The following is a 24,161-nucleotide window of genomic DNA, read 5'->3' on the forward strand; positions in this document are numbered from 1 at the left end:
AAAAAAAAACGATGATCTCGGGCGTTTTTTTTTCTTCTTTCTGTTTCCTCTGCACTAGTGTGTTAGTGGTAAGCTCAGGAGACTGAAAGACAGCTCACTGTGGCCTGCAGTGCTTTTAGCACCTTTTTAAACCAGCCTGTAAACACACACCTGACTCTCGGCAGACACGGCTGGCAGGAACTGCGCAAAAAAGCTTATAAAAGGCTCCGTTTTGTCCTCCGTGCCACGATCGCACGTATTTGTGTGTGCATTTGAAAGACAAAACGTGCAGTGAAAAACAGGGTATCTTCAGCAGGAGCCAACCTTCTCGATGCAAATCATTCACACACTGTGACAATGTCTTTTTGACGGCGGCGTTACCGCTGTGTAGTAGCAATATTTATGACCTCCCTGCCCGCCTGGCTTCGAAGCACAAGGTTATCAAAAGAGCAGGAGGTTCCTTCTGTTTGGCGCTTGCACTCTCAGTGGCAACAGCTGCTCGTAACACACAACGGCTTCAGTGTGCACGGGTGTGTAACGTCTCTGACCAAGGGCTGGTCGTATTCAAGGGCAATGAGCATGCGGTGTGTCAGATCAACCTGCTACTTACTACATGCTATTTAATGATATATTTTATGCTTAAATTTATTTATTTTTTCACGCTGAACCCGTGGTTTCGTTCCACATTAAACTGTACGCATATGCGGGGGAAATCGTGATCTTGTTAACATGATATAAATATCAGATATCATAAATATCTTTCTTTGTCTCTCCCTCTCTCTTTCTGTAGTATGTCTGGCTTCAGTGTCAGTGAAAGTGAGCCCTACAGTGGATGTGATTATTGGAGAAACTGCCCGGCTACCATGCACCTTCACCACCACCGGGAATATGCCCGTAGTCCAGTGGTTCATTGTAAGTATATTCACTCAAATCCAGACTAGTTCATTTTTCCGGATTTTGAAATTCAATACATTGTAATGAATCTTAATCTGCCTGAATGATGGCATGTAGCACATAAGATTATCTTGTGTGTATGCACATATGGAAAACAATGGTACACTATATGGACAAATGTTTGCGTTGACCTGCCAATTAGGTCTTGTGTGTTTTTTGAACATCCCATTCCAGTCCCCATTTGCTGTTATAGTAAACCTCCACTCTTCTGAGAAGATGTTCTTCTAGATTTTGGAGTGTGCTTGTGGAGATTCAGCCACAAAGGTGTTAGTAAAGTCAGGTAATGATGTAGGGTGAGAAGAACTGGGGGTGAAGTCAGCGTTCCAATTCATGCAAAAGGTGTTTAAGATCTTCGACTTTAACCCTGTGCACAAACCAGTTCTATGACATGGCTACATGGCTTACAAGGGTTGGACTGGGAAGAAGCAGAAATGGAAAGGAAAGTTGGAAGTTGCATTTTGGGGTCTTTTTTGTTCAATCTTATCATGGAAAACCGAATTCTGGCCAAGGTTTTTGTGTTTTCTGCAGTGAAATGCATGTGTTTCGGTCTACTCTTCTTTCTAACCCTTCGTTTCTCTTTCATAGGAGGCTGCAGGCACACGGACACGTGTAGCTTTCAGGTCACCCTCTGACAAGGGCCTCGATAAAGGCACACCGTTAGCAGAGCGTGTCACCATGGACACGGACATGACCCTGGTTATCTCTCCTGTAAAGGCGATAGATGAGAGGAACTTCTTCTGCCAGGTGGTCGATGGACCTGTGGGGACCTCAGAGGCTGAGACCAAACTCCAGGTGTTCTGTAAGTCTGCTTTTCCGCCGCCACATTCACTAATAAGACAGACACGTACTTCGGTGATCGGTAGGAGATTTTACACCATTAAATCTAATGTTACACCATCGAATCTCAAGGACTTGACACAACCTTCTAATGAATAGCACATAGCACATCCTACTATAGTCACTGGTGTCTTTTTAATGGTCCCTGTTGATTTAATTTATACATGGAGTAAATGTTTCAAGACACATATGGAATTGACCTTCCTTAATTCTATTGATTAGCCTAATTCATTGTTCAGAAACGAGTTAGAAACGCCAAAAATGTATTTGACTCCATTGATTAGTTCACCAATCCTTTTTGATAGATGTGATTTCTCTGGCCATAAGATAGCTGCTGAAGAGTGGGTCTGTGTGTGTGTGTGTGTGTGTGTGTGTGTGTGTGTGTGTGTGTGTGTTCAGGGTTTCCTGGGGCGGTTTGTGGTGGTGTTAATGACTTGATCTGAAAAAACACCTTTATGTCACGTCCAAGACTTGTAACCTCAGTCTGATCTATATTAATGTGTCAGACGTATTTGGAAAAGTCCAGAGGGGACAGGCTACTAAAGACATTTAATAGGAAGATTTTCTTTTTGTTTTTGCCACCCCTTTGTATCTAAGATCAATACCCTGAAACAGAACACTTGACCTGAAGTTGCCCCTGTATTATAGAACAGAATGTTGGGTCTGGACCTCCAGGCCTCCAGACCTCCAGGCCAAAATGAAATCAGCTTCACGGACCATATATACACTTTATAAATACACTTTAATTGTTATAGGAAGCCATTAGCTTTTATTAGTTATGTTTCCGATTTTTTTGAATTTATTATATCTTATATTATAGCAAATGCAAATATGTATTACTTCTAAGATCTATGTATTACTGTTTGTGTATGTGGATGGTTCCTGTCCAGATGGACCATAGAGAGCTGTAATTGCTTTAATGATCATGAATGACTCTCCTCCCCAGAGAGCCCTGACTCATGGAGCTGGGCTAATGGCTAATGCTGCAGGGAAATGAGCTTGAAATAGACAAGCGGTTGGAGTAGCGTATAATGCAGCTCTTATATCAGCAGATGCTTTTCTGATACTCCACTATTATCTTTCTGATTTTACCTTTCCTTCAGTTAATCTACTATAAACTACTTTCCAGGCCTGTATTCATGTCCTGTATTAATGATTATTGCAAAGACTCTGCACAGAGTCAGTTATGTGTCAACTGGTGAGTAAATCTGTATCAGTCTTCGGTCAGTTATTAAACAGGACCTGTTTTTATGCTTGGAGTAATGTTTGAGCGAGAGTATGTCAGGAGCTTGGACTAAATCACAGACATTTGATTTGAAGCGTATGTGTTGTGAATCGTATGTGCCACCGTTTAATTTGTTTTACTTTTAAGAGTGGTTTAAACATCTGTAAGAGCTTCTGTAATATACAGGAAATGACAGCAGTTGTCTGGTGTGGTATAATTGAAAATAATGAGAAAATAATTACATTTGGGGGATATTTCACCATCCCGTCATTGATTTCTTTTTCTGTAACAACACCTCTCAAAGTGTTTTTTTTTAAGATTTATATTTATCATGTCCTTATAAAATCAGGAGCTGTGTCAGGTGTGAAACATTTCTTTATAGGAATAGTTAGCCAACCTTTTATAACAACATATAACATCTCTCTTTCTCTCTCGCTCTTTCTCTCTTTCTTCCTCTCTCTTGCTCTCTTTCTCTCTCTTTCCCTCTTTCTCTTTCACTCTCTCACTCAGTTGCTCCAGAAAAGCCCATGGTGTCTGAGAATAAACAAGCCATTGCTTTAAACTCAGGACAACATCAGGTATGTTTGACACATATTTGGATTAGGTCTCCGCTAGCACATTTTATATTCAAGTTATATGAAGTAATATCACTATAATGTGTGTTATGTTCAGGTGGGCAAATGCACTAGCAACAACGGTCACCCTGAGCCTCGTATCATCTGGTTTAAAGACTCTAAACCGCTGCCGGAGGTGTTGGATCCTAAAGAGAGTGAGTATTGTGCTTCTCCTTCTCCTTACTGCAAGAAAATAAACCTGACCTGCCGGTCACAAGGCACTCGTACACCGGGATTCCACTGTATATAACAGACATATGGGTCATGGGCTGCCAGTGAGCCAAGGCTCATTGATGCACGTGGGGAGCGAAGGCTGGCCAATCCAACAGACGAGATCCTGTAGCTGAAATTGCTTAACAGGTTAATGTTAAACGGTTCAACTGTTTTGGCAGCAAAAAGGGGACCAACACAATATTAGGCAGGAAGTCATAATGCCTAATCAGTGGCTGGAAAGTTATGCCTGTTCTGTCTGTCTGTCCGTCTGTCTGTCTATCTAGCTAGCTAGCTAGGGTATCTAGATTTGTGAATTGCTATGCAGCCCTCACAATTCAGCAACCATTTTAGTATATCTTTTCAAGGGACACTACTATAGAAATAAAACTTGGATATATTTTATAGTAGTCAATGTGCAGCTTGTATAGCAGTATAGATTTATTGTCCTCTGGAAATAATTCAACATACAGCCATTAATGTATAAATAACTGGCAACATAAGTGAGTACACCCTAAGTAAACATGTCAAAACTGTGTCCAAAGTGTCAATATTTTGTGTGAGCATCGCTGTTATCCAGCACTGCCTTAATCCTCTTGAGCATTGAATTCACCAGAGCTGCACAGTTTGTTGCTGGGATCTCTTCCACTCTTCCATAATGACATCACAGAGCTGCTGGATGTTACTAAAAATTTGTTTTACTTATGCCCCAAGTCTCAAATCAAGAACCGAAATCCGCCATGATGCATCTGTGCATCCGCCATGATGCACAGATCCGGCAATTAGAACCGTCCGTGTGGAAACATAGCAAAAGAGCATTGTCATAATCTACAATACATTTTAATCTACAAAAAATGTCAAGTGAAAATAACTAATATATTCACATCTTATTATAAGATATGAGCTCATTTATACTTTTTTTCTGGATATTATTACTTTTTTAAATCATTCAAATTTTGCTTCTTTCTCAAATAAATGCATAAAATTAGCTACATTGAAATCTGTGGACAGAATTAAAACAAATTCAAGCTTGAAATGAGTACTGATGGCTTGTAGTAGGTTAAGAAATCTTTTTTTTGTAATCTTATAATAGAAATACTAAATACATTTGACTATTTTTAATATACAGTTTATGGACAAAAGTATTGGGAGAGACAGAGAGCTCTGATCCAAACCCTACAGTCTGAATAAGCACAATCTCCTCCAAAATCGAGTGGCATATCTTCCTAAAAGAGTGGAGGTTATTATAACAGCAAACGGGGACTAAATGTGAAATTTGATATTTAAAAAGCACTGAAAACATAGTCATTGGTCCACAAAATTTAGTTTGTATAGTGTTTTTCCACTTTTTTTTTTTTTTGCACTGAACCTTTTTGGCACCTATTAAATTGACAGGTTAAATTTAATTTAATTTATTCATTTTATTTTTCTTTTGCTCAGAGATATACATGGTCCCGGGTGTGGTGAGAGAGTCTTCAGGTCTGTTCACGGTCTCAAGCAGTCTGTACATCGATCCCGAGAAGAAGGATGCCAAGTCAGTGTTCTACTGCACTGTAGAGTACAGGATGCCAAACGGGGAGATCAGAAAGGAGAACTCTGAGCCGTTCAACCTCACGCTGCTCTGTGAGTCACACACTCCAGCATATGCATTGTTGTCTGCAAAGCTTTCCTTGATATTGTTCTTCAGGTTCGCTCTGTTCTATCACCAGACCCTGCAGAGAATGTGTTCTTCACATTGTTGAACAAGTCACCCATCAAAGAAGGTGATGAGGTTCAGATGAAATGTGAGACAGACGGAAACCCCCAGCCTCAGTTCGAGTTCGCTAAAGATGTAAGGGAATAATTTAGCACCAAGTGCTCATGAACTTCGACATTCTCCTTTTATTGTTGCTCAGTCTTTGTCTCTTCTTTTTCATGTAGGATACTCCTAAAGAAACAAGTGAGACGGGATTGTTTGTTCTGAAAAGCATCACTCGCAGCGACTCTGGTGTCTACAAGTGTGAGGCAATGGACTTCGATGCTGAGAATATCGAACTGATCAAAACCCTCACCATTAATGTGCACTGTGAGTAGTGAACGATTGAAATTCAATCGAATTTCAAATATCTGTTAATTGAGTTTAGACGTACTTTAGAGTTCAGATCATGCCCAAAGTTCATATTCTCAATTTTCTGCTTTAGTATTTATATATTTTAATTATTATTAATATTACTATTATTATCATAACCTAATTACTATTCATTCTAAAAATTACTATTAAATCTAATAATGTTTATACTAATAATATATTTTTTAAGTCTTAAATTATTATTATTATTGTTGTATTTATTATTGCAATTTTTTATTGACAAGTATTAATTATAATTTGCTAAATTATTGTTATTGTGGTTACGTAGCTCTATGTAGCTAGTATGCCAGTCAGTCCCAGGTTTTGGTTGCCTGACTAGTAGCTAGTAGTACTGTATTAATATATGCTGAGCTAGTAATCTAGTTCACTGCATAAATAACAATAAAGGAAACAAATAATTTACCCTAGTATTTTGTAAATGCAGTCAGTGTATAATTTGCCAAATTTCCATAAATCATTAGTGAATGTTTCGGTTCTGAAACGTGATTTTAAATTTTTTATTGATTCTTCAAATAATATTTTACTCTGACTGTAAGATGATCAATATACAGTATCTTACAGAAGTGAGTGCACCCATCACATTTCAGCAAACATTTTATTATATCTTCTCAAGGGACATGAAAATAAAACTTAGATATATTTTAGAGTAGTCAATGTGAAGTTTGTATAGCAGTACAGATTTACTGTCCTCTAAAAATAAATCAACATACAGCCATTATTGTCTAAATAACTGGCTACAAAAGTGAGTACACCCTAAGTGAACATGTCAAAACTGTGTCTAAAGTATCACTATTTTGTGTGAGCACTATTTTTTATCTCGCATTGCCTTAATCCCCATGGGCATGGAATTTACCAGAGCTGCACAGGTTGTTGCTGGGATCCTTTTCCACTCCTCCATAATGACATCACGGAGCTGTTGGATGTTAAACACATGGCACTTCTCCACCGTCTGCTTGAGGATCCCCACAGGTGCTCAATAGGTTTTAGGTCTAGACACTCCTTCATCTTCACCTCCAGCTTCCTCAGCAAGGCAGGTGTCATATGGGCAGTGTGTTTGGTGTCGTTATTATGTCGGAAAACTGCCATTCGGCCCAGTTTCTGAAGTGAGGGCTTCATGTTCTGCTTCAGAATGTCACAGTACATGTTATAATCCATGTTTCCCTAAATGGACCGCTGCTCCCCTGTACCAGCAGCACTCATGTAGCCCCAGACCATGATGCTACCACCACCATGATTGACTGTTGGCAAGACACAATTTTCTCGGTATTCCTCACCAGGGGGGTCGCCACACATGCTGGACACAATCTGAGCCAAACAAGTTTATCTTAGTTTCATCAGACCACAGGACATTTTGCCAGTAATTCATGCTTTTGGACAGGTTGCCTTCAGCAAACTGTTTGTGCTCTTTCTAGTAAGCCAGCTTCAGAAGAGGCTTCTTTCTGAGACGACAGCCATGCAAACCAAATTGTTGCAGTGTGCAGCGTATGTTCTGAGCACTGACAGGCGAGTCTTCCGCTTCTGCAACATCTAAAGCAATGCTGCAGCACTCATGTGTCTGTCTTTTAAAGCAGCTTCTGCACCTGAAGCACAGCAAGAGGACTCAACTTCTTTGATGGACCCTTGCAAGGTCTGTTCCGAGTGGAACCGTTTTGGAAAACCTCTATATGACTTTGGTCACTGTACTGTAACTTAGTCTTAGGGTGTTACCGATCTTCTTATAGCCTCGGCCATCTTTGTGGAGAGCAACAATTTTAATTCTTAAATCCTCAGAGAGTATTTGTGCTTAAAGCACCAAATTGTAACTGCTTAAATACAAGAGACAGACAGACAGACAGACAGACAGACAGACAGACAGACAGACAGACAGACAGACAGACAGACAGACAGACAGACAGATAGATAGATAGATAGATAGATAGATAGATAGATAGATAGATAGATAGATGGATGCAAATTTATAATACAATGTCATATCTTTAGGCATTTTCCACTGAAAGTTCTCTTCTTGGTATTGGGTCACAACCTAGTAGTTGAGGATCTCTGGATAAGTGGACAGAAACTTACTGGTGTATAAAAGTGTATTACATCGACCAGATATACAAGAGAATAATACACTTCACCAAGACCTTATGTGGGTTCAAAGCATTAATGAAAGCAAACCTTATAATTTCCTGTCTCTCAGATGTGGACCCAGTGTCCATGGTGCCAAGCAGCCCTTTGGTGGTTAACAAAGGTGATCGCTTTGAACTTCAATGCAAGACAAAAGCTTCTGATGAGTACACCCTGTCATGGATGAAGGCAAGTCATGAATCATTAATTTATCCTGTTTTCCTGATCACATTATGATTTATGATAGAATCACACAATGATGATAAAAAAATAAAATAAAATACAAACTATATATATATAAAATGTGTGTGTGTGTGTGTGTGTGTGTAGGATGGTAAGCAGCTGCTCTCTCAGAAGAGTGGCTATACTGTGGAATCTGCAACTTTGGACAGTGCTGGTGAATATGTGTGTGTTGCATCAGTCCCCTCGGTGCCGGGCCTGCAGAAGAAAGCTAATATCACAGTAACTGTCTCAGGTACGACACACAGACACACAGCAAAACCCATCTACAAAAGCATTGGGAGCACACTATTGGAGCCACTCAAACATCTTTGGGTCTCCAAGTTCAAGTGAAGGAAAAAAATCTAAATCTACAACATCGAAAATACATCGTACACCACTTGTCTGCCATTAGCTTTGGGCTAACAATTTAAGGAAGAACTCAATATTAAGATCCAGTGCGAGACCTTATCTATCTGATTCAACACAATGCGATAGTAAAAGTATAATGCTAAGCAATTTAAAACGGTAGAGATATTAACGTAGCAGCAGCGGTGCCGAGAGAACGTGCTCAAGAAACAGTTTACCGAGGAGAAATCAATTTACATATAAAAGATTGGTCACAAACTATTGGTCACTTTTGAAATAATATAAGTATAGCGCATCTACTAATTATTATATATAGATAAATAGTTTTTTATTAATGCAAATGTGTTAAAAACGATGCATCGCGAACCAAATGCTAACTTGTATGCCATCCGATGCACACTTTTTTAAATTCGATGCATCTTTTATGCTGAGGCATCGATGCGAATCTTACCATCCATAGTGCAGATTTTGCTGTGGATAAACAACGAAAAAAAAACAACAGTTTTGTGTTAATTCCATTCACATACTCGTACAGTGTAAACAGACACCGTTCAGGGTGGAAAAAACCAGTAAGGCCCAATCAACTGCTTGCGGTTTGTAATCAGATGCATCATTTCAGATTTTTTTTTCCACTTTAATTTTTTTCACCAATATGCATTGGCTGAAGTTTTTGTGTGTTTGCTTTGTTTAGCATTATATACGGTATTCACTCGTGTGAATTGTTGTTTCAGGCTGCCACACATTTACTACTTACATTTACATTTGCGGCATTTAGCAGACGCCCTTGTCCAGAGCGACGTGCAAAAATGCTATGAATCTTTAGCAATGAATAAATCTACACTGGTACGCTAGATTACAAACTTAATATAAATCAGCCTACTCCTGATTTTTACAAAGCAAACATAGAAAGTGCTAATTTAAGTGTTTCAGGAAGAGGTAGGTCTTAAACCATCGCTTAAAGATAGCCAGGGACTCTGCTGTTCGGACTTTGAGTTGGTTAATGAGTCCCAGGTAAAACTAAACCAGACACAGCAATGATTAGGTGTTGTGGCTAGGATATAATCAGAACAAAAAAAAACCCAGTGACTAGACAGAGAGCCACAGAGAGATATTGCACAATGTAAAGAGTTGCACAAAACCTCCAATGTGTTTTATTAAATGAGAGTTATTAGGATGACTTGCTCAAATGGATAGCTGATAGACACTGAAAGCAACCGAACAGTGTTGCAGATGCTAAACTAAACTCATATGGCTAGCATAAGTGTATTAGCTTGGTGTTGAGTATTTAATAAACTAGTCTACTTTACAAAGCAAAACAACAAAGGATGTTTTGTCTTCTTTAGCACCGTACTGCTGGGGGGTGGGGGACTGAAGTGTGTTCCAAACAGTCATTAGCTAAATCCGAGATGTGCTGCATTCAATCGCCTCTCGTAAGCTCGTGTTTTTGTTTGGCACCGGATGATACAGCGTAATCTTTATCCTTTTTTTTTTTTTTTTTTTAGCTAACAGTACAACGGTGTTTGCCACGATGTTTTGCAGCTCTGGGATATCGCGAGACCCCCCTAACCAATCATTATTTCTGAATTCCTCGCTTATGCTTCAGAGGCTTGTAACTTATAATTAGCAGTTCCACCTAAGCTTATGTTTTTATTTTGGGGCGCACTGTCATTTTATTTTGTTCCATAAACCCTCCTGATCTTGTGTAATTATAGATCTCACATACGTTCCAGACGCACCCTTTCATGGCTTCTTCATTACAACTAAATCATCTAGCGAGACTGCAGTGTCAGAGATCCTGTTAGGGAAGCTTTTTATAAACAGCGGATTAGGATAAGGTCAGAGCTGTGGTGCAGGGTGTGCTTACTTTTTCCTGTATTACTGAAGCGTCTTACTTGTGTGTAAGAGGCTGTGATCTGGTAAAAACAATGGCTGATCTTAGCATCCCTTCCTCTGCCAAATCTGATAACGACATATACGGATATTTGGCCGGGAAGATGTAATTTGCGGATGAGGGAAACTCTTGTTTGATACGCTATATGGGCAAAAATATCGGGACGCCTGACTTTTCTAGCCATGTGGAGTTCTTCCCAAAAAGCTGTTACCACACAGTCCAAGGCCCACAGTTATATGGGATGCATTAGGAGGCAATACCCCTGTGCGCAAAAAGCCAGCTCCATGAGCATATGCTTTACATTGGTCTGAGTAGATCTTGAGTGATCTAATATAGAGCTCTGACCTCAACCCTACTGAACACCTTTTAGATGAATTGGAACACGGACTGCACCCCAGGCCTCCTCACCTCAGCTTCATCAGCACCTTGCTTTACTAACACCCTTGTGGCTGAATGACCACAAATCTGCATAGGCAGACCTCAAAATCTCGTGGAACATCTTTCCAGAGTGGAGGTTAATATAACAGCAAAACGGGGACTAAATGTGGAACGGAATCTTATGAATCTTATGTTTAGTTGTCCAGAAACGTTAATATCATTGTCTTTGGCTTTAAACCATTCCATTAACTTCCATTAGCTGATATGAAATTCCACAATAATGACAGGTTTGAAGGAAGACCATGTCCGAAACGCACTTATGCAACCGTATTTTCAAATTCTGTCTCCTGTTTGTATTTTATTACTCCTTCTAAGTATTCTTATCAGTGACTTGATGGATGTTTCAGGATTCGATAAAAGGTTCCTACAGAATTCTTAAGAATTACAACATCAGAACCTTTTTCATGTATGCATGGTGTGGAATTTTGGAACACTAATATATTCCCTCTTTCTCTCTTACATGTAGGTCAGCCTGAGATTGATGTGCCTATGGAAGGTCACGTTGCAAAGCAAGGGGATATGGTCACTCTCAGGTGTGCTGCTCGAGGCCATCCTGCTCCACAGTTCACCTGGAAACCCTCTGGCAAAGAGGTGTGTGTTTGTGTGTTTTTATGTGTGTGCTTGCATGTCAGTCAGCTTCTCATTACTTGAGCCTATTATCGGCACAAATGACTGTTAATATCCATTCATTTTCATGTTTATCCTTTCAATTACGGTGCAGTCCTTCAAATATTACACCTCGGTGCTGTCAAATACCCCAATCTGATTGGTCAGAAGGTATATGTGTTTCTTAATTTGCAAAATTGCAAATGTAGGACGAGTATTTATAGCTTATTCCAATGGTTTGTTGTTTTTCTCTACAGGGAGTGCAGAATTATTAGGCAAGTTGTATTTTTGAGGATTAATTTTATTTGAGGATTTAATTTGAACAACAACCATGTTCTCAATGAACACAAAAAACTCATTAATATCAAAGCTGAATATTTTTGGAAGTAGTTTTTAGTTTTAGCTATTTTAGGGGGATATCTGTGTGTGCAGGTGACTATTACTGTGCATAATTATTAGGCAACTTAACAAAAAACAAATTCATACCCATTTCAATTATTTATTTTTACCAGTGAAACCAATATAACATCTCAACATTCACAAATATACATTTCTGACATTCAAAACCAAACAAAACAAATCAGTGACCAATATAGCCACCTTTCTTTGCAAGGACACTCAAAAGCCTGCCATCCATGGATTCTGTCAGTGTTTTGATCTGTTCACCATCAACATTGCGTGCAGCAGCAACCACAGCCTCCCAGACACTGTTCAGAGAGGTGTACTGTTTTCCTCCTTGTAAATCGCACATTTGATGATGGACCACAGGTTCTCAATGGGGTTCAGATCAGGTGAACAAGGAGGCCATATCATTAGATTTTCTTCTTTATACCCTTTCTTGCCAGCCACGCTGTGGAGTACTTGGACGTGTGTGATGGAGCATTGTCCTGCATGAAAATCATGTTTTTCTTGAAGGATGCAGACTTCTTCCTGTACCACTGCTTGAAGAAGGTGTCTTCCAGAAACTGGCAGTAGGACTGGGAGTTCAGCTTGACTCCATCCTCAACCCGAAAAGGCCCCACAAGCTCATCTTTGATGATACCAGCCCAAACCAGTACTCCACCTCCACCTTGCTGGCGCCTGAGTCGGACTGGAGCTCTCTGCCCTTTACCAATCCAGCCACGGGCCCATCCATCTGGCCCATCAAGACTCACTCTCATTTCATCAGTCCATAAAACCTTAGAAAATCAGTCTTGAGATATTTCTTGGCCCAGTCTTGACGTTTCAGCTTGTGTGTCTTGTTCAGTGGTGGTCGACTTTCTGCCTTTCTTACCTTGGCCATGTCTCTGAGTATTGCACACCTTGTGCTTTTGGGCACCCAGTGATGTTGCAGCTCTGAAATATGGCCAAACTGGTGGCAAGTGGCATCTTGGCAGCTGCACGCTTGACTTTTCTCAGTTCACGGGCAGTTATTTTGCGCCTTGGTTTTTCCACACGCTTCTTGCGACCCTGTTGACTATTTTGAATGAAACGCTTGATTGTTCGATGATCACGCTCAGAAGCTTGGCTATTTTAAGACTGCTGCATCCTCTGCAATATATCTCACTATTTTTGACTTTTCTGAGCCTGTCAAGTCCTTCTTTTGACCCATTTTGCCAAAGGAAAGGAAGTTGCCTAATAATTATGCACACCTGATATAGGGTGTTGATGTCATTAGACCACACCCCTTCTCATTACAGAGATGCACATCACCTAATATGCTTAATTGGTAGTAGGCTTTCCAGCCTATACAGCTTGGAGTAAGACAACATGCATAACGAGGATGATGTGGTCAAAATACTCATTTGCCTAATAATTCTGCACTCCCTGTATAGTGAAAATCACAGGACAATCTCCAGCATAGAATTACGGTGTATATTTTGGTTTACTCCAAAACAGGACAAGCTTTTTGTTTCATCTTTGGTCATTTTAAGATGGGGAAGTTAATAAGTAAGATAAAAACAGGTTGTGGAAGGAAAACAATTGTTTATAGTTTTTCTACAACAAGCTAACACAGACTAACTAATCTCACACACATAGCACATAATGGCTGAGAAGTACAAACTTAAATACTTGTGTAGCGCTTTGAACAATGATCATTATTACATCGTCAAATTCAATTTTTAAAAAAAGAAGAAAAAAAAACTTTTATCCCTAATAAGCGAGCCAGAGGAGACTGTGGTTAAAAAAAACAAAAAAAGCCATCCTGAGATTGACATTTGTAGGAAACCTTAAGAGGATCCAGAGACTGAATAGAAAACCCATCTTCATCTAGTCATTTTATTAATACACTGTATGGACAAAGGTTTGTGGACACATGATTATACACTTGCAAACGCTTTCTCCACATTTCATATAATAGTAACCTCCACTCTTCTTAGAAGATGTTCCACTAGAATTTGGAGTGGGCTTGTAGCGATTTGTTTTAGTTCAGCCACAAAGATGTTAGTAGAGTCAGGTATTGTTGTAGGTGAGGTGCCGGTGCCGGGGGTGCAGCCAGCGTACACAATGATCCCAAAGATGTTCAGTATGGTTGCGGTCAAAGCTCTATAGCAGGCCATTCAATATCTTCTACTCCACTTCATGTAAAGCACATCTTCATGGAGCTGGCTTTGTGCACAGGGGCATGGTCATGTTGGATCAGGATTGGGTCTCCTAGTTTAAGTGAAGGCAACATGTAATGTTTCCACATCAGGAACGTCCTTCGCAATTATGGGAAAAGCACATATGGTGGGAAAAGTCAGGTGTCCCAATACTTTTGTCCATATCATGTTTTCAACATAGCAGAATCACACCACAACATTTTTATTAATTATTACATATATATATCAGGAAGGTTGTAGCTCAGTGGTTAAGGCAGTGGACTCGGAACGTCATAGGTTCAAATCCCAGCACCACCAAGCACCACCAAGCAGGGGTCTTGAGCAAGGCCCTTAATCCTCAACTGCTCAGATGTAAGTCGCTCTGGATAAATGGCATGAATATCGCTGAAATTTCTATTTGTGTGTGTGTGTGTGTGTGTGTGTGTGTGTGTGTGTGTGTGTGTGTAGTCATTAGAATTTCATGAGAACACAGTCACCAGCACAGTCACCTTGGAAGCCACTGCTACCATTCTCAAAGACGGGGTGATTTGCGAGGCAACCAACATGCATGGCGCAGACAGCAAGAAGTTCACGGTCGAAATAAAGTCAGGTAGGATTGTATTTTTGTAACTTTTTAACTTTTTATATTTTTACAGATGAATTATTTTTTGTTCATATCTAAAGTCACCTCGTCTTTTTTTCCTCTACAGACAACACCATCGACAGTGGAAACGGTGCACTAGGTAGACACTTGAGCCTGCTCTCTGTCCTCTTCTCCTTCCTTTCTGGACTTTGCCTCCTCCATACTCTGTAGCCTAGCACTTCTCAGCACTGTACATTGTATATTGTGTATTGCTAACAGAACCACTGTGTATAATTGTATATTGTATTATGTTTTCCGTCTTTCTATGATGTCCGTCCTTATGTTTTGTGGAAAGTCACTTTTTCCCGCCTTTTTTTTCTCCTCTTTGAGGACAATAAAGAATTTGGTTCTATTTTCCTCTCCTCCTCTCCATCTTTCTTGTCAGTGCTCGAGGTGTCTCTGTTTCTACTCTTTTCTTTCTTCCTCCTTACGTCTGCGTGTATGTGTGTGTCTAATCATGGTGGTGGGCTTGTCACATATAGAGTATGTGAGTACTTTTTTTTCAATGTTGCTGGGGTTATGTCTATGCTTATGGTTTTCTTGCAATGGGACTCAAATATTTCTCTTCTCACAATGCTGCTCAAAGGAAGCCCAGTGTTTGCAACAGGTCTGTATGCTTGCTGCTGCTCTGTTTGTGTGGTTGTATAGGGTTGAGAGAGTGTATCATTCTAGGTTGTGTGGGTGTGTGTGTGCACTAGCTCAGTTGAGGGTGGTTCCCTGCTTTTTTGTCTTCATTTCTCATGTGACACAATGTCATTGGTCTTTAATAGTCAAAAAACAATCTCACATTGTTCTTTCTTGTTGTTTCCTTCCCACCGTTTCTGCTACGCCCACCTCCACCTCTTTCTTGTCCTTCTCTTCAACCTCTATCCAATAATAATTTTCTGCTCCTCTCATCTTCCTACCCTATGTCTTTCATTCATTCTTCTTTTCTCATCCTGTCTCTTGCATTCTTTTTTCATCCACAATGTTTTCCTCTATTTCTATCCTCCTGTTTTCTTCCCCTCCTTCGTTCTCTGCGTTTTTACGCTTCTAGCTGAAAGTCAGCAGGGTGGCTCCAAAGGAGTGGTGGTCGCCGTGTTGGTGTGCGTGCTGCTGTTGCTCCTGCTGGTAGCTGTTCTTTTTTTCTTTGGTAAGAGGGGCAAGATGGCCTGTCGCAAGGACAACAACAAGGATACGTAAGTAGCTAAGGATATCTGAGCCAAGTTTATGGTATTTTGTTGCCTCACCACTGGACATCGCAATCCTATACAGTGCTGTTACTAATCTGAAACAAAGCCATCCAACAACCCGGTTAGGGATCTGTGACGTTTCCAATCACCAAAAATACTCTGTGATTAGGAGCTTTGTGTGAGATTATCTCCCACACAGTGCTAATGTTTACAGTCAATAATAGACATAGGGTCAAAACTGGAATAGATTTTCCTCATCCAATTAAATAGAACATTCCAGGATTTCCACTTAATTAATCCTCTTTTTGAAGCTTTGGATCAGACCATCCTGAAAATATGTCTCATGTGTGTCTCACATCTCCACATGCGTGTAATGATATGAAAGACACATCCCTCACGAACAACATAGCAGTTCATATAGGGCTAAAAAGGACAGAAGGTTGGCTTTTTCTGGAACTGCTAGCTAGCTAGCTAGCTAGATAGACACACACATACACACACACATACATACATACATACATACATACATACATAGATACATACAAACAACTTTGTCATTGCATAGTACAGGTAGTAGCTATGGGATTTAAAAAACAAACAAAAAAAACATTAAAAAAAACATAAAAAACAGGACCACAGTGTGGAAAATACTCACTATGTATTTACATTGGTGAGTTTTTCTTTCCCATTGTAGAAAGATCACACTTGTTTTTTCGCCCCAGCTCGATTCATTTACCTAAATAATAAAATCAGCAATGCCTCATGCTTCCACTAAATAAAGTCACCATTGGCCTCTCATGTTGTCCTCTATTATTGTTTTGGAGTGTTGCTGCTATAGGATGGTAATGGTGACCCCAGATGTGCATATACAATGTGGAATAATGAGTGCATATATACACTATATGGCCAAAACCCACTTCATTAAATCTGCAGCGTGAACCCGCAAACTGAAAACTCTTAGATATTTATTGCACAGGGATTTTTTTGTATCTTTCTACTGTTTCTATGAGACTGAATGCAGGTTCTCTCCCCTTTTTTTCATGAACCTCTCCATGTGTACATGCAGTGAGTCTGGGGACACGAAATCAGGCGAGAAGGCCAACGAGGGGTCAGGGCTGCTTAAAGAAAAATCTGTAGAGCCGGTAAGAGGTCAAAGGTCAAAGACTACAATCTTTTTAGAAATGTTGAGTTGTGTACATGTCTTTGGTTGCGGTATATTGTCATGGGAACTGAAATGACCAGTGTTTTGTTTTTTTCCCATTAGTGATATGAGTAAAGAATGTGGAAGAAGACAAATCATCTGAGGAATTGAAGAGCAACAGAGGGTGCTTGTGTGCTTTTTTATTTTATTTTGCACCAACCTGGCACAAAGGGAGGAGATATATTTGAGCTGTAAATTTTGTTTAGGTGAAGGTTAGAGGAGGGAGGTGGGCTTGGAAACAAGAAGTAGGGTTTGATATGGGGGGGTGGTTGAGGGCAGTGGGTTTGAACAATTTTTTTTTATGTAAACGTGGTCCTTTTTTGTTGTTGTTTTTTACGAGGAGTGGGGTGATTCCAATCACACAAATAAAATTAAATCACTGTCCACAATCAAGACTCTAGCTGTGGAAAAGAAAGCATCTGGAAGTCAATCCAGCACTGGGCATTCTGCCAATTCATTTTTTCAAAATCAGGATCTTTTCATTAAATCACAGTGCTACCGAATTGATCTTTCAGCCTGTGCGCTTCTCTTTTCAATGTAGTCTAACTTCTACTTCGAAACTGCACTTACTCGCTGTTCTTTCGCAATTCTTATCACTGTATGTGCACTGACGCCAGTTGATCATCCTAAAAACTCTGCTCATAATCATACACAAATTGCCTGACTGTGGAATTGCATGCTACTGAAAATAATTGCCTTCCCTACATTGTATGTATAGCCAAATGTTTGCTTCTTTTTTTTTAATATCTATATGTAACTGTATTACATGGTAGTTTTCTTTTCAGCACTGCCGATGGCTGTAATGTTTGAGCAAACCGCTAGAGGTGCCATAGGGCATTGAGATCAGTAAGCAAGAAACACAAGGCATGACACTGAATGTTCTGATATGTATCCAAAAAAAATACACGCTTCTTGGATTTTTTTTATTTACATTTTTTTTTGGTATGTGTGTGATCTTGGGTTTTGTTGCTTTGTTTTGTGTTTTGTTTCGCCATCGAATCAGGCCGTGTTCAGATGTTTAAGTCATTGAAAACGCTGTGGAGAGAAATGACTAGAATATTAGACTTGGTTCAGAGAAGATGTCATGATGCAACACCCAGCATTATTTCTGTTGGGTTACTACGCATCATGATTGAAAGTGTTGGTAATTTCTCATTCTAAAGAGAAAAAAAACCCCCAAACAAAACAAACATTTTTTCCCAGATGTAAAACTACGAACCCAAAAGAAATGTACAGAGCACAGGTACTGTACATACCCGAAACCACTGATTCTCATCACTCTGTGTGCCTTTCTCAGACTTTTTATAATATGTATTAGGGGACCATGTCTTTTTAAACGCTCCCAAACTGTAAAGTACATAAGTAAGGTGTAAGTAAGTAGTGAGTAAGTGTCTCATCAGTGAAAGTAGATATGGAAATGCTAGGATTGTGGACGCGCATCTGATTTAGTTATCTTTCTTTTCTTTGTTTTGAAGCCAAAAAACACTGTAAAGCTATTGAATTCTTCATCATTTGTGTATTAGAGGCATCTAGCCCCAAAGCTTGACCCGTGAGACATGCAACGTCATGTTCGTGCTTTGTTATTTGAATGTAATTAGGTGATTATGTCTTTTACACACAGACACACTCTGGATCTTTCCCACAGGCTCGAGCAAAGCAGAGGAATTACAGATGCTCTAACTGATATCACATGCGAATTAATGATAATTGAATCAAGCCTGGTCACGTAAAGTGTGTTTATACTGTGTGTCAAACTTTTGAATTTGAATACGAGTTAACTACTGAATCGTATGTATGTTATCCTGTGGTTTTGGTATGTTCGTGCATTCATTAGTTACCCACATATACTCACATACTCGATGCTTTTCTGAATATAGGGGTTATAAGGCCTATCCTTTCTCTCTCACACACACACACACACACACACACACACTGATGCCCATGTGTATTTCATGTATACAAACAAGCTGAATGTTTTCTATATTATATTTAAGTTTCATTTCTTTTTTTTCCTCAGCTCTAGTTTGGTCGCAGTTTGTCAATGAGATGTGGTCGAGCATTATAGGTTTGTTTTTTCATTAAAAAAAATTAAAAAGTTCTTTTTTAAGAAACAAATGACGTGTTTAAACTACTGAATTGTTTGCTTTTTATTTTATTTCTGTCACGTCCACTGGTCTTGCAGGTCAGCTTTAGATATCTAGTCATGAATGGTAACACATTGTGACTGCTTCCTCCTTTCTGATGTATATTTTGTGGTAATTTTGTGAACTTTGTAGCCTGTTTTCTCCCCTTTTTTTGTGGAGCTCTGTAGAATTTATACTGACTAAAAGAAAAAAGATTTCCACACCTTACCTGGGTCCTGTATTGTATTATTTTCCTACACTAACACTTCACAAGGGTCATATCACTTTTATTACATTATAAAATTATCATTTAAAAGAGTTTATCATTTTTAAGAAAATATAATTTGTCACAAAAACAACTTCTTCTTCTGGCTTCTCCCATTATGGGTCGCCACAGCGGATTATCCGTCTCCAATCCCCCCTGTCCTCTACATCTGCCTCTTTCAAACCAACTACCTGCATGTCTTCCCTCACTACATCTATAAACCTCATCCTTGGTCTTCCTCTTTTCCTCCTTCCTGGCGGCTCCATCCTCAGCATTCTCATACCGATATACCCCATGTCCCTCCTCTGCATATGTCCTAACCATCTCAATCTGGCCTTTCTCAATTTGTCCCCAAAACGTCCTACATGCGCTGTCCCTCTAATAAGCTTGTTTCTAATCCTGTCCATCCTCATCTCTCCCAACGAAAACCTCAACATCTTGTTTATTCCTTATAATATTTTTTGTCTTCTGTCAGATCAAAACTTCTGCTTTTGAAGAAAAAAAAAACTTCTTTAAATAATACACATATCTTAGACTTTTTAAGATACGTTATGGCCAAAAGTTTGTGGACATCTTTCAGTGCGTTTTAACTTCTAATTTCAAATTAAGGTTCTGTTTGCTATTATAATAAACTATTGCAGACAAACTCATGAGTATACATGAATAGGAGAATTTTCAAGATTATGGGAACTTTAAATGCATGAAATCTTTATCAAACCCTTAAAAAAAAAAAACATAAAAAAATGTGTTATGCATCTGGGAACAAGCAGATTTGACTTGTATGATATATAATAGGTTGACTCCTTACATTCTTCTGCAGCGGCTCTTTGCATAGAGCTAAAGTCCCTGCTATAGCCACAGCCATGTTCCTACTTGCTTCAGCCTGCCAAGTGCCCATTAAGATATTGAAATACCTCTTGGTGAACCTACAGGGTGATTTGTGGCCTGGAGTTAGAAAGGAGTGAGGCAGTTAAAGCAGGAGGGCAAAATAGGTTAAGGAGGCGGGGGATGGCAGAGGTAACTCCTGAAGTAAAAACAAATTAATTAAACGAATACATGAATCGCATGACTTGTAAAGATCTTTTCCAGTAGACAAAGAGCACGAATCAGCTTTTCTGAAACAGATCAAATATATTTTTTAAAAGAGCAGTGCATTCTTTTAAGGCAAAGATGAAATATATGCTATTTGGAAAGAAAAGGTTGATTAGAACAAAAGGATAACTTTACATGAACAATGGAACTATAAAGTGTGAGCAATATGTTCATCGGTGGAATAATAGTCAAACTATTACACATATAAATACACGCACTTAAAGTCAGATAGGCAGCGTATATTTGTCCATTTGTGAGGTTTAAGGATTAAACTCAAAGTCATGAAGATAAATTGTTCTGTAATTAATATGAACAGTCTGCTATAATGGACAAGAGTCACCATGAAGAGTTTTGCTATTAAGGGCCCATCAGTGAACATTTGATAACCTCAACAATAATGGGACTGTAATGAATGGACGTTCAGTGTCACCCATATTTGAACAGGTTTCCCTTTTAAATCTGGTTCCTGTCAAGGTTTCTGCCTCTTACCATCTCAGGGAGTTTTTCCTCACCGCTGTTGGCTCGCTCATTGGAAATTAAGTTAGGGAAAAATGTATGGTGCTAAAATGTATTATTGTAATCTATTTATAACTGTACAAATGTCCATTGTTGTAAGTCTTAAATAAATAAATCCCAATTGAAATGTAATTTTATTAATGATCTACAGGTTTCCTGCCATAACAGCAAATATGAAACAGAAAATCAATTCCATTTGTTTTTTATTTGTACACTTTTAATAATAGATATTGTCACAATGCAGCTTTCCAGAACTAAACAGTTTGAGAATATACATTCTAAATTGATAAATCTGTCCCTGAGACAAAACCTTGAGAGGAACCAAAAACCATTGATCTCAACAGTCACAACAGATATACAGTCTTAATAGTTTACATTTTTCAACTGTTTTCAACTGTTCACTGATGGCAACTTGAGTGAAAAATCTGCAACCCGTTCATTAAAACCAAACCTTTATTCTTTTACTGTAATTACTAATATTAATTATTTAACATTTTTTGACTGAATGCACTTTTTAGTAGTAGCAACTAGTGTGTGCTAAAGAATAAATGATGCATCTTGGCCTGTGGTTCTCATAAAACTTCTTGATCACTGCTGATTGCATATTCCGAATGTATCAGAACTAAAAATGTAAATCAAATCCAGGGGAACTGATAAAGTCAGATAGAAATTCTAATTTTATTTGTCATATACATATTTATACAGACTATGAAAAAAGCATTACACTATATGTCATATTCTGTATGAATATGTGTGTGACAAATAAAATCTGAATTTGATTAGAATTTTTTTTTTTAATATGGCTGCAAGAATCTACAGACTTCAAAAAAAGTCAGCCCCAGACATGGACCACTATGTGTATTATGTGCATTCTGTTCTGTTTCCTTCCACATAGCACCAAGATAATCCACTTTCTGACACATTTTCTGCAATGAACAAGCAAAAGTTATATGACTTCACTGAGGCTTTAGTTCTGATTATATAAATATTAGCTTTTGCACTGAATCTACAGATGTTTTGAGGATTTTAGATACGCTTTAGTCGACTATCACTGGAATGTGTCCAGATAATCACTGGTTCTCCGTTTCACCCGTCTCAGCATTTATTTATGGGTGTAATAAAAGCACGTCCTCAATCTAATTAAAACTCCTATCGGTCTCGGTGGACCCTGTCAGCCCTTTCGTCTAGCTGAAACGCACTGCTCCCAATGGTTGCCAAGTGAGAAAAAAGAAAAGAGCGAGGATTTCTGCTTCATCGGGCAAAGCGAGTACACAAGAACGCCAAGAGATGAACGAGAATTATAAAAGGGTTGTAAATTAAATTCTTGCTCGTGGTTTTTTTTTCTTTTTTTTTTTTTTTTTTTTTAAAAGCAGTTTTGGAGATTAAGTGATTTTGGTTTGACTTTTGTTTTGCATTGTTAAAGATCCAGACTGATTCACAGAGAGATAGATGAGCCTGTTGAGGTCAGTCCATGTCACTGATTTTTAGCATGATTCACTTTCATTAGTGTTAGTGACAGTTTCTTGGTACTAAATTCTGTGTATAACTGGACAAAAGTTTGTGGACACCTGAACATAAGAAACGCAGGTGTTTTTTCAAGCTTCCTGTTCCACAAATTCTGTTCCCATTTACTGTTATAATAATTCCCACTCCACTCTAAATGGTCCACAAGATTTTGACGTGTGCTTGTAGAGATTTCATTCAGCTACAAGGTGTTAGTAAAGTCATGCACTGATGTAGGTGAGGTGAGAAGGTCGGGGATGCAGTCAGCATTCACATTAATCCCAAATGTGTTTAATAGGGTTGAGTTTAGAGCTCTACATCAGATCTTCCACCCCAATCCAAGTAAAGCATATGTTCATGGAGCTGGCTTTGCATACAGGGGCACTTTCATGCTGAACCAGTTTTGGGTTCTCCTGAAGGGAAAATGTAATGCTACCACATCCAGAAACCTCTTATACAGTTGTTTGCCTTTAGGTTTGTGGTAACATTTTGGGGAAGAATCACATATGGATGGAAAAAAACAGGGTGTCCCAATACATTTGTCCATACGGTGTATTGAAACTGTTAGAAGAAAGATTTGTGTGTGTGTGTGTGTGTGTGTGTGTGTGTGTGTGTGTGTGTGTGTGTGTGTGTGTGTTCAGGAAGGAGTCATAACATGGATGGTAAGAGGTGTTAAGTCGTCCTGTCTTCACCTGGGGGAAGGGGAGGGAAGCTGGAATGTCATGGTTGGCACATTTCTTTCAGTTCTAATCTTTCGCTCTGGAGAAAAACAAGATGTGTGGGTGGAGCGGGCAGGAGCAACCAGTGATCAGAGGAAGAGAAATTAAAAGATGTATGAGTGTCTATTGTGTACCTGAGTGTCAGAAAGGATGTGTTGATATGTCAAAACAGAGCTGTGGACTGTGGCTATATATTCACTCTTTGTGCTTTTTTTTATGTCCCAGATGTTTACGATCCAGATGGAGTGTTCTCCACAAAAAAAAATTCTGCTTAAAAATGTAGGTACATGTTCATAGGCTTTATGACAAATGATAGCCAAGCAGTTTGCTTGTTTACTGCTTATGATATCCTGGTTGATTACAATAGACTACATTTTCATTAAGATGATTTTAAAATGCACACATTCCGTTGCCTGCTGTCTCCTTTACTTAGTGTCAAAACCTTGTCCCACACGTTAGCTTTCTTTTCTTCTTTTTTATGTTGCCTTAAGCACCATTATTACTCTATCTGTTGGGAATGGGGTGTGTGTGTGTGTGTGTAAGTGTGTGTGTGAATCGTGTTATGTGGCACACTCAATTGGCTCTTCAATGATGATGTCCCTCTAATGAGCTTGTGGCTGGAGCATAAGGCTATCACAGCTTCACAGCCAATTATGCAAATGAACTTGTCTATGTATAAAGACCTGGTCTGAATTATTCAAGCTATATACACTCATTGCCTTATCTACAGTAAGTACAGTGTCTCGTTTATTCTTAGCATATGTAAGCAGTTATTCGCGAATTAACC

The 24,161-nt window shown here is 39.1% G+C and overlaps 1 protein-coding gene across 2 annotated transcripts in view; it reads left to right on the forward strand.

The window, feature by feature from the left end:
* bcam (basal cell adhesion molecule (Lutheran blood group)) overlaps positions 1–19,507 on the forward strand; it is a 58,223-nt gene extending 38,716 nt beyond the window's left edge. The window contains exons 2-17 of one of the 2 annotated variants that reach the window (XM_046847268.1): positions 770–891; positions 1,519–1,732; positions 3,506–3,573; positions 3,668–3,764; positions 5,260–5,442; positions 5,529–5,650; positions 5,740–5,884; positions 8,130–8,245; positions 8,387–8,531; positions 11,440–11,564; positions 14,609–14,750; positions 14,851–14,883; positions 15,370–15,390; positions 15,820–15,961; positions 17,022–17,097; positions 17,220–19,507. In XM_046847268.1, coding sequence (XP_046703224.1) covers positions 770–891; positions 1,519–1,732; positions 3,506–3,573; positions 3,668–3,764; positions 5,260–5,442; positions 5,529–5,650; positions 5,740–5,884; positions 8,130–8,245; positions 8,387–8,531; positions 11,440–11,564; positions 14,609–14,750; positions 14,851–14,883; positions 15,370–15,390; positions 15,820–15,961; positions 17,022–17,097; positions 17,220–17,222 — 1,754 coding nt within the window. In that variant the 3' untranslated portion in view covers positions 17,223–19,507. The remainder of the gene's footprint in view (positions 1–769; positions 892–1,518; positions 1,733–3,505; positions 3,574–3,667; positions 3,765–5,259; positions 5,443–5,528; positions 5,651–5,739; positions 5,885–8,129; positions 8,246–8,386; positions 8,532–11,439; positions 11,565–14,608; positions 14,751–14,850; positions 14,884–15,369; positions 15,391–15,819; positions 15,962–17,021; positions 17,098–17,219) is intronic. The other variant, XM_046847269.1, reaches the window with a different exon arrangement.
* Positions 19,508–24,161: the final 4,654 nt, after the last annotated feature.

The sequence above is a fragment of the Silurus meridionalis genome, chromosome 4, assembly GCF_014805685.1.
Source record: "Silurus meridionalis isolate SWU-2019-XX chromosome 4, ASM1480568v1, whole genome shotgun sequence".
NCBI classification, from domain to species: Eukaryota; Metazoa; Chordata; class Actinopteri; order Siluriformes; family Siluridae; genus Silurus; species Silurus meridionalis.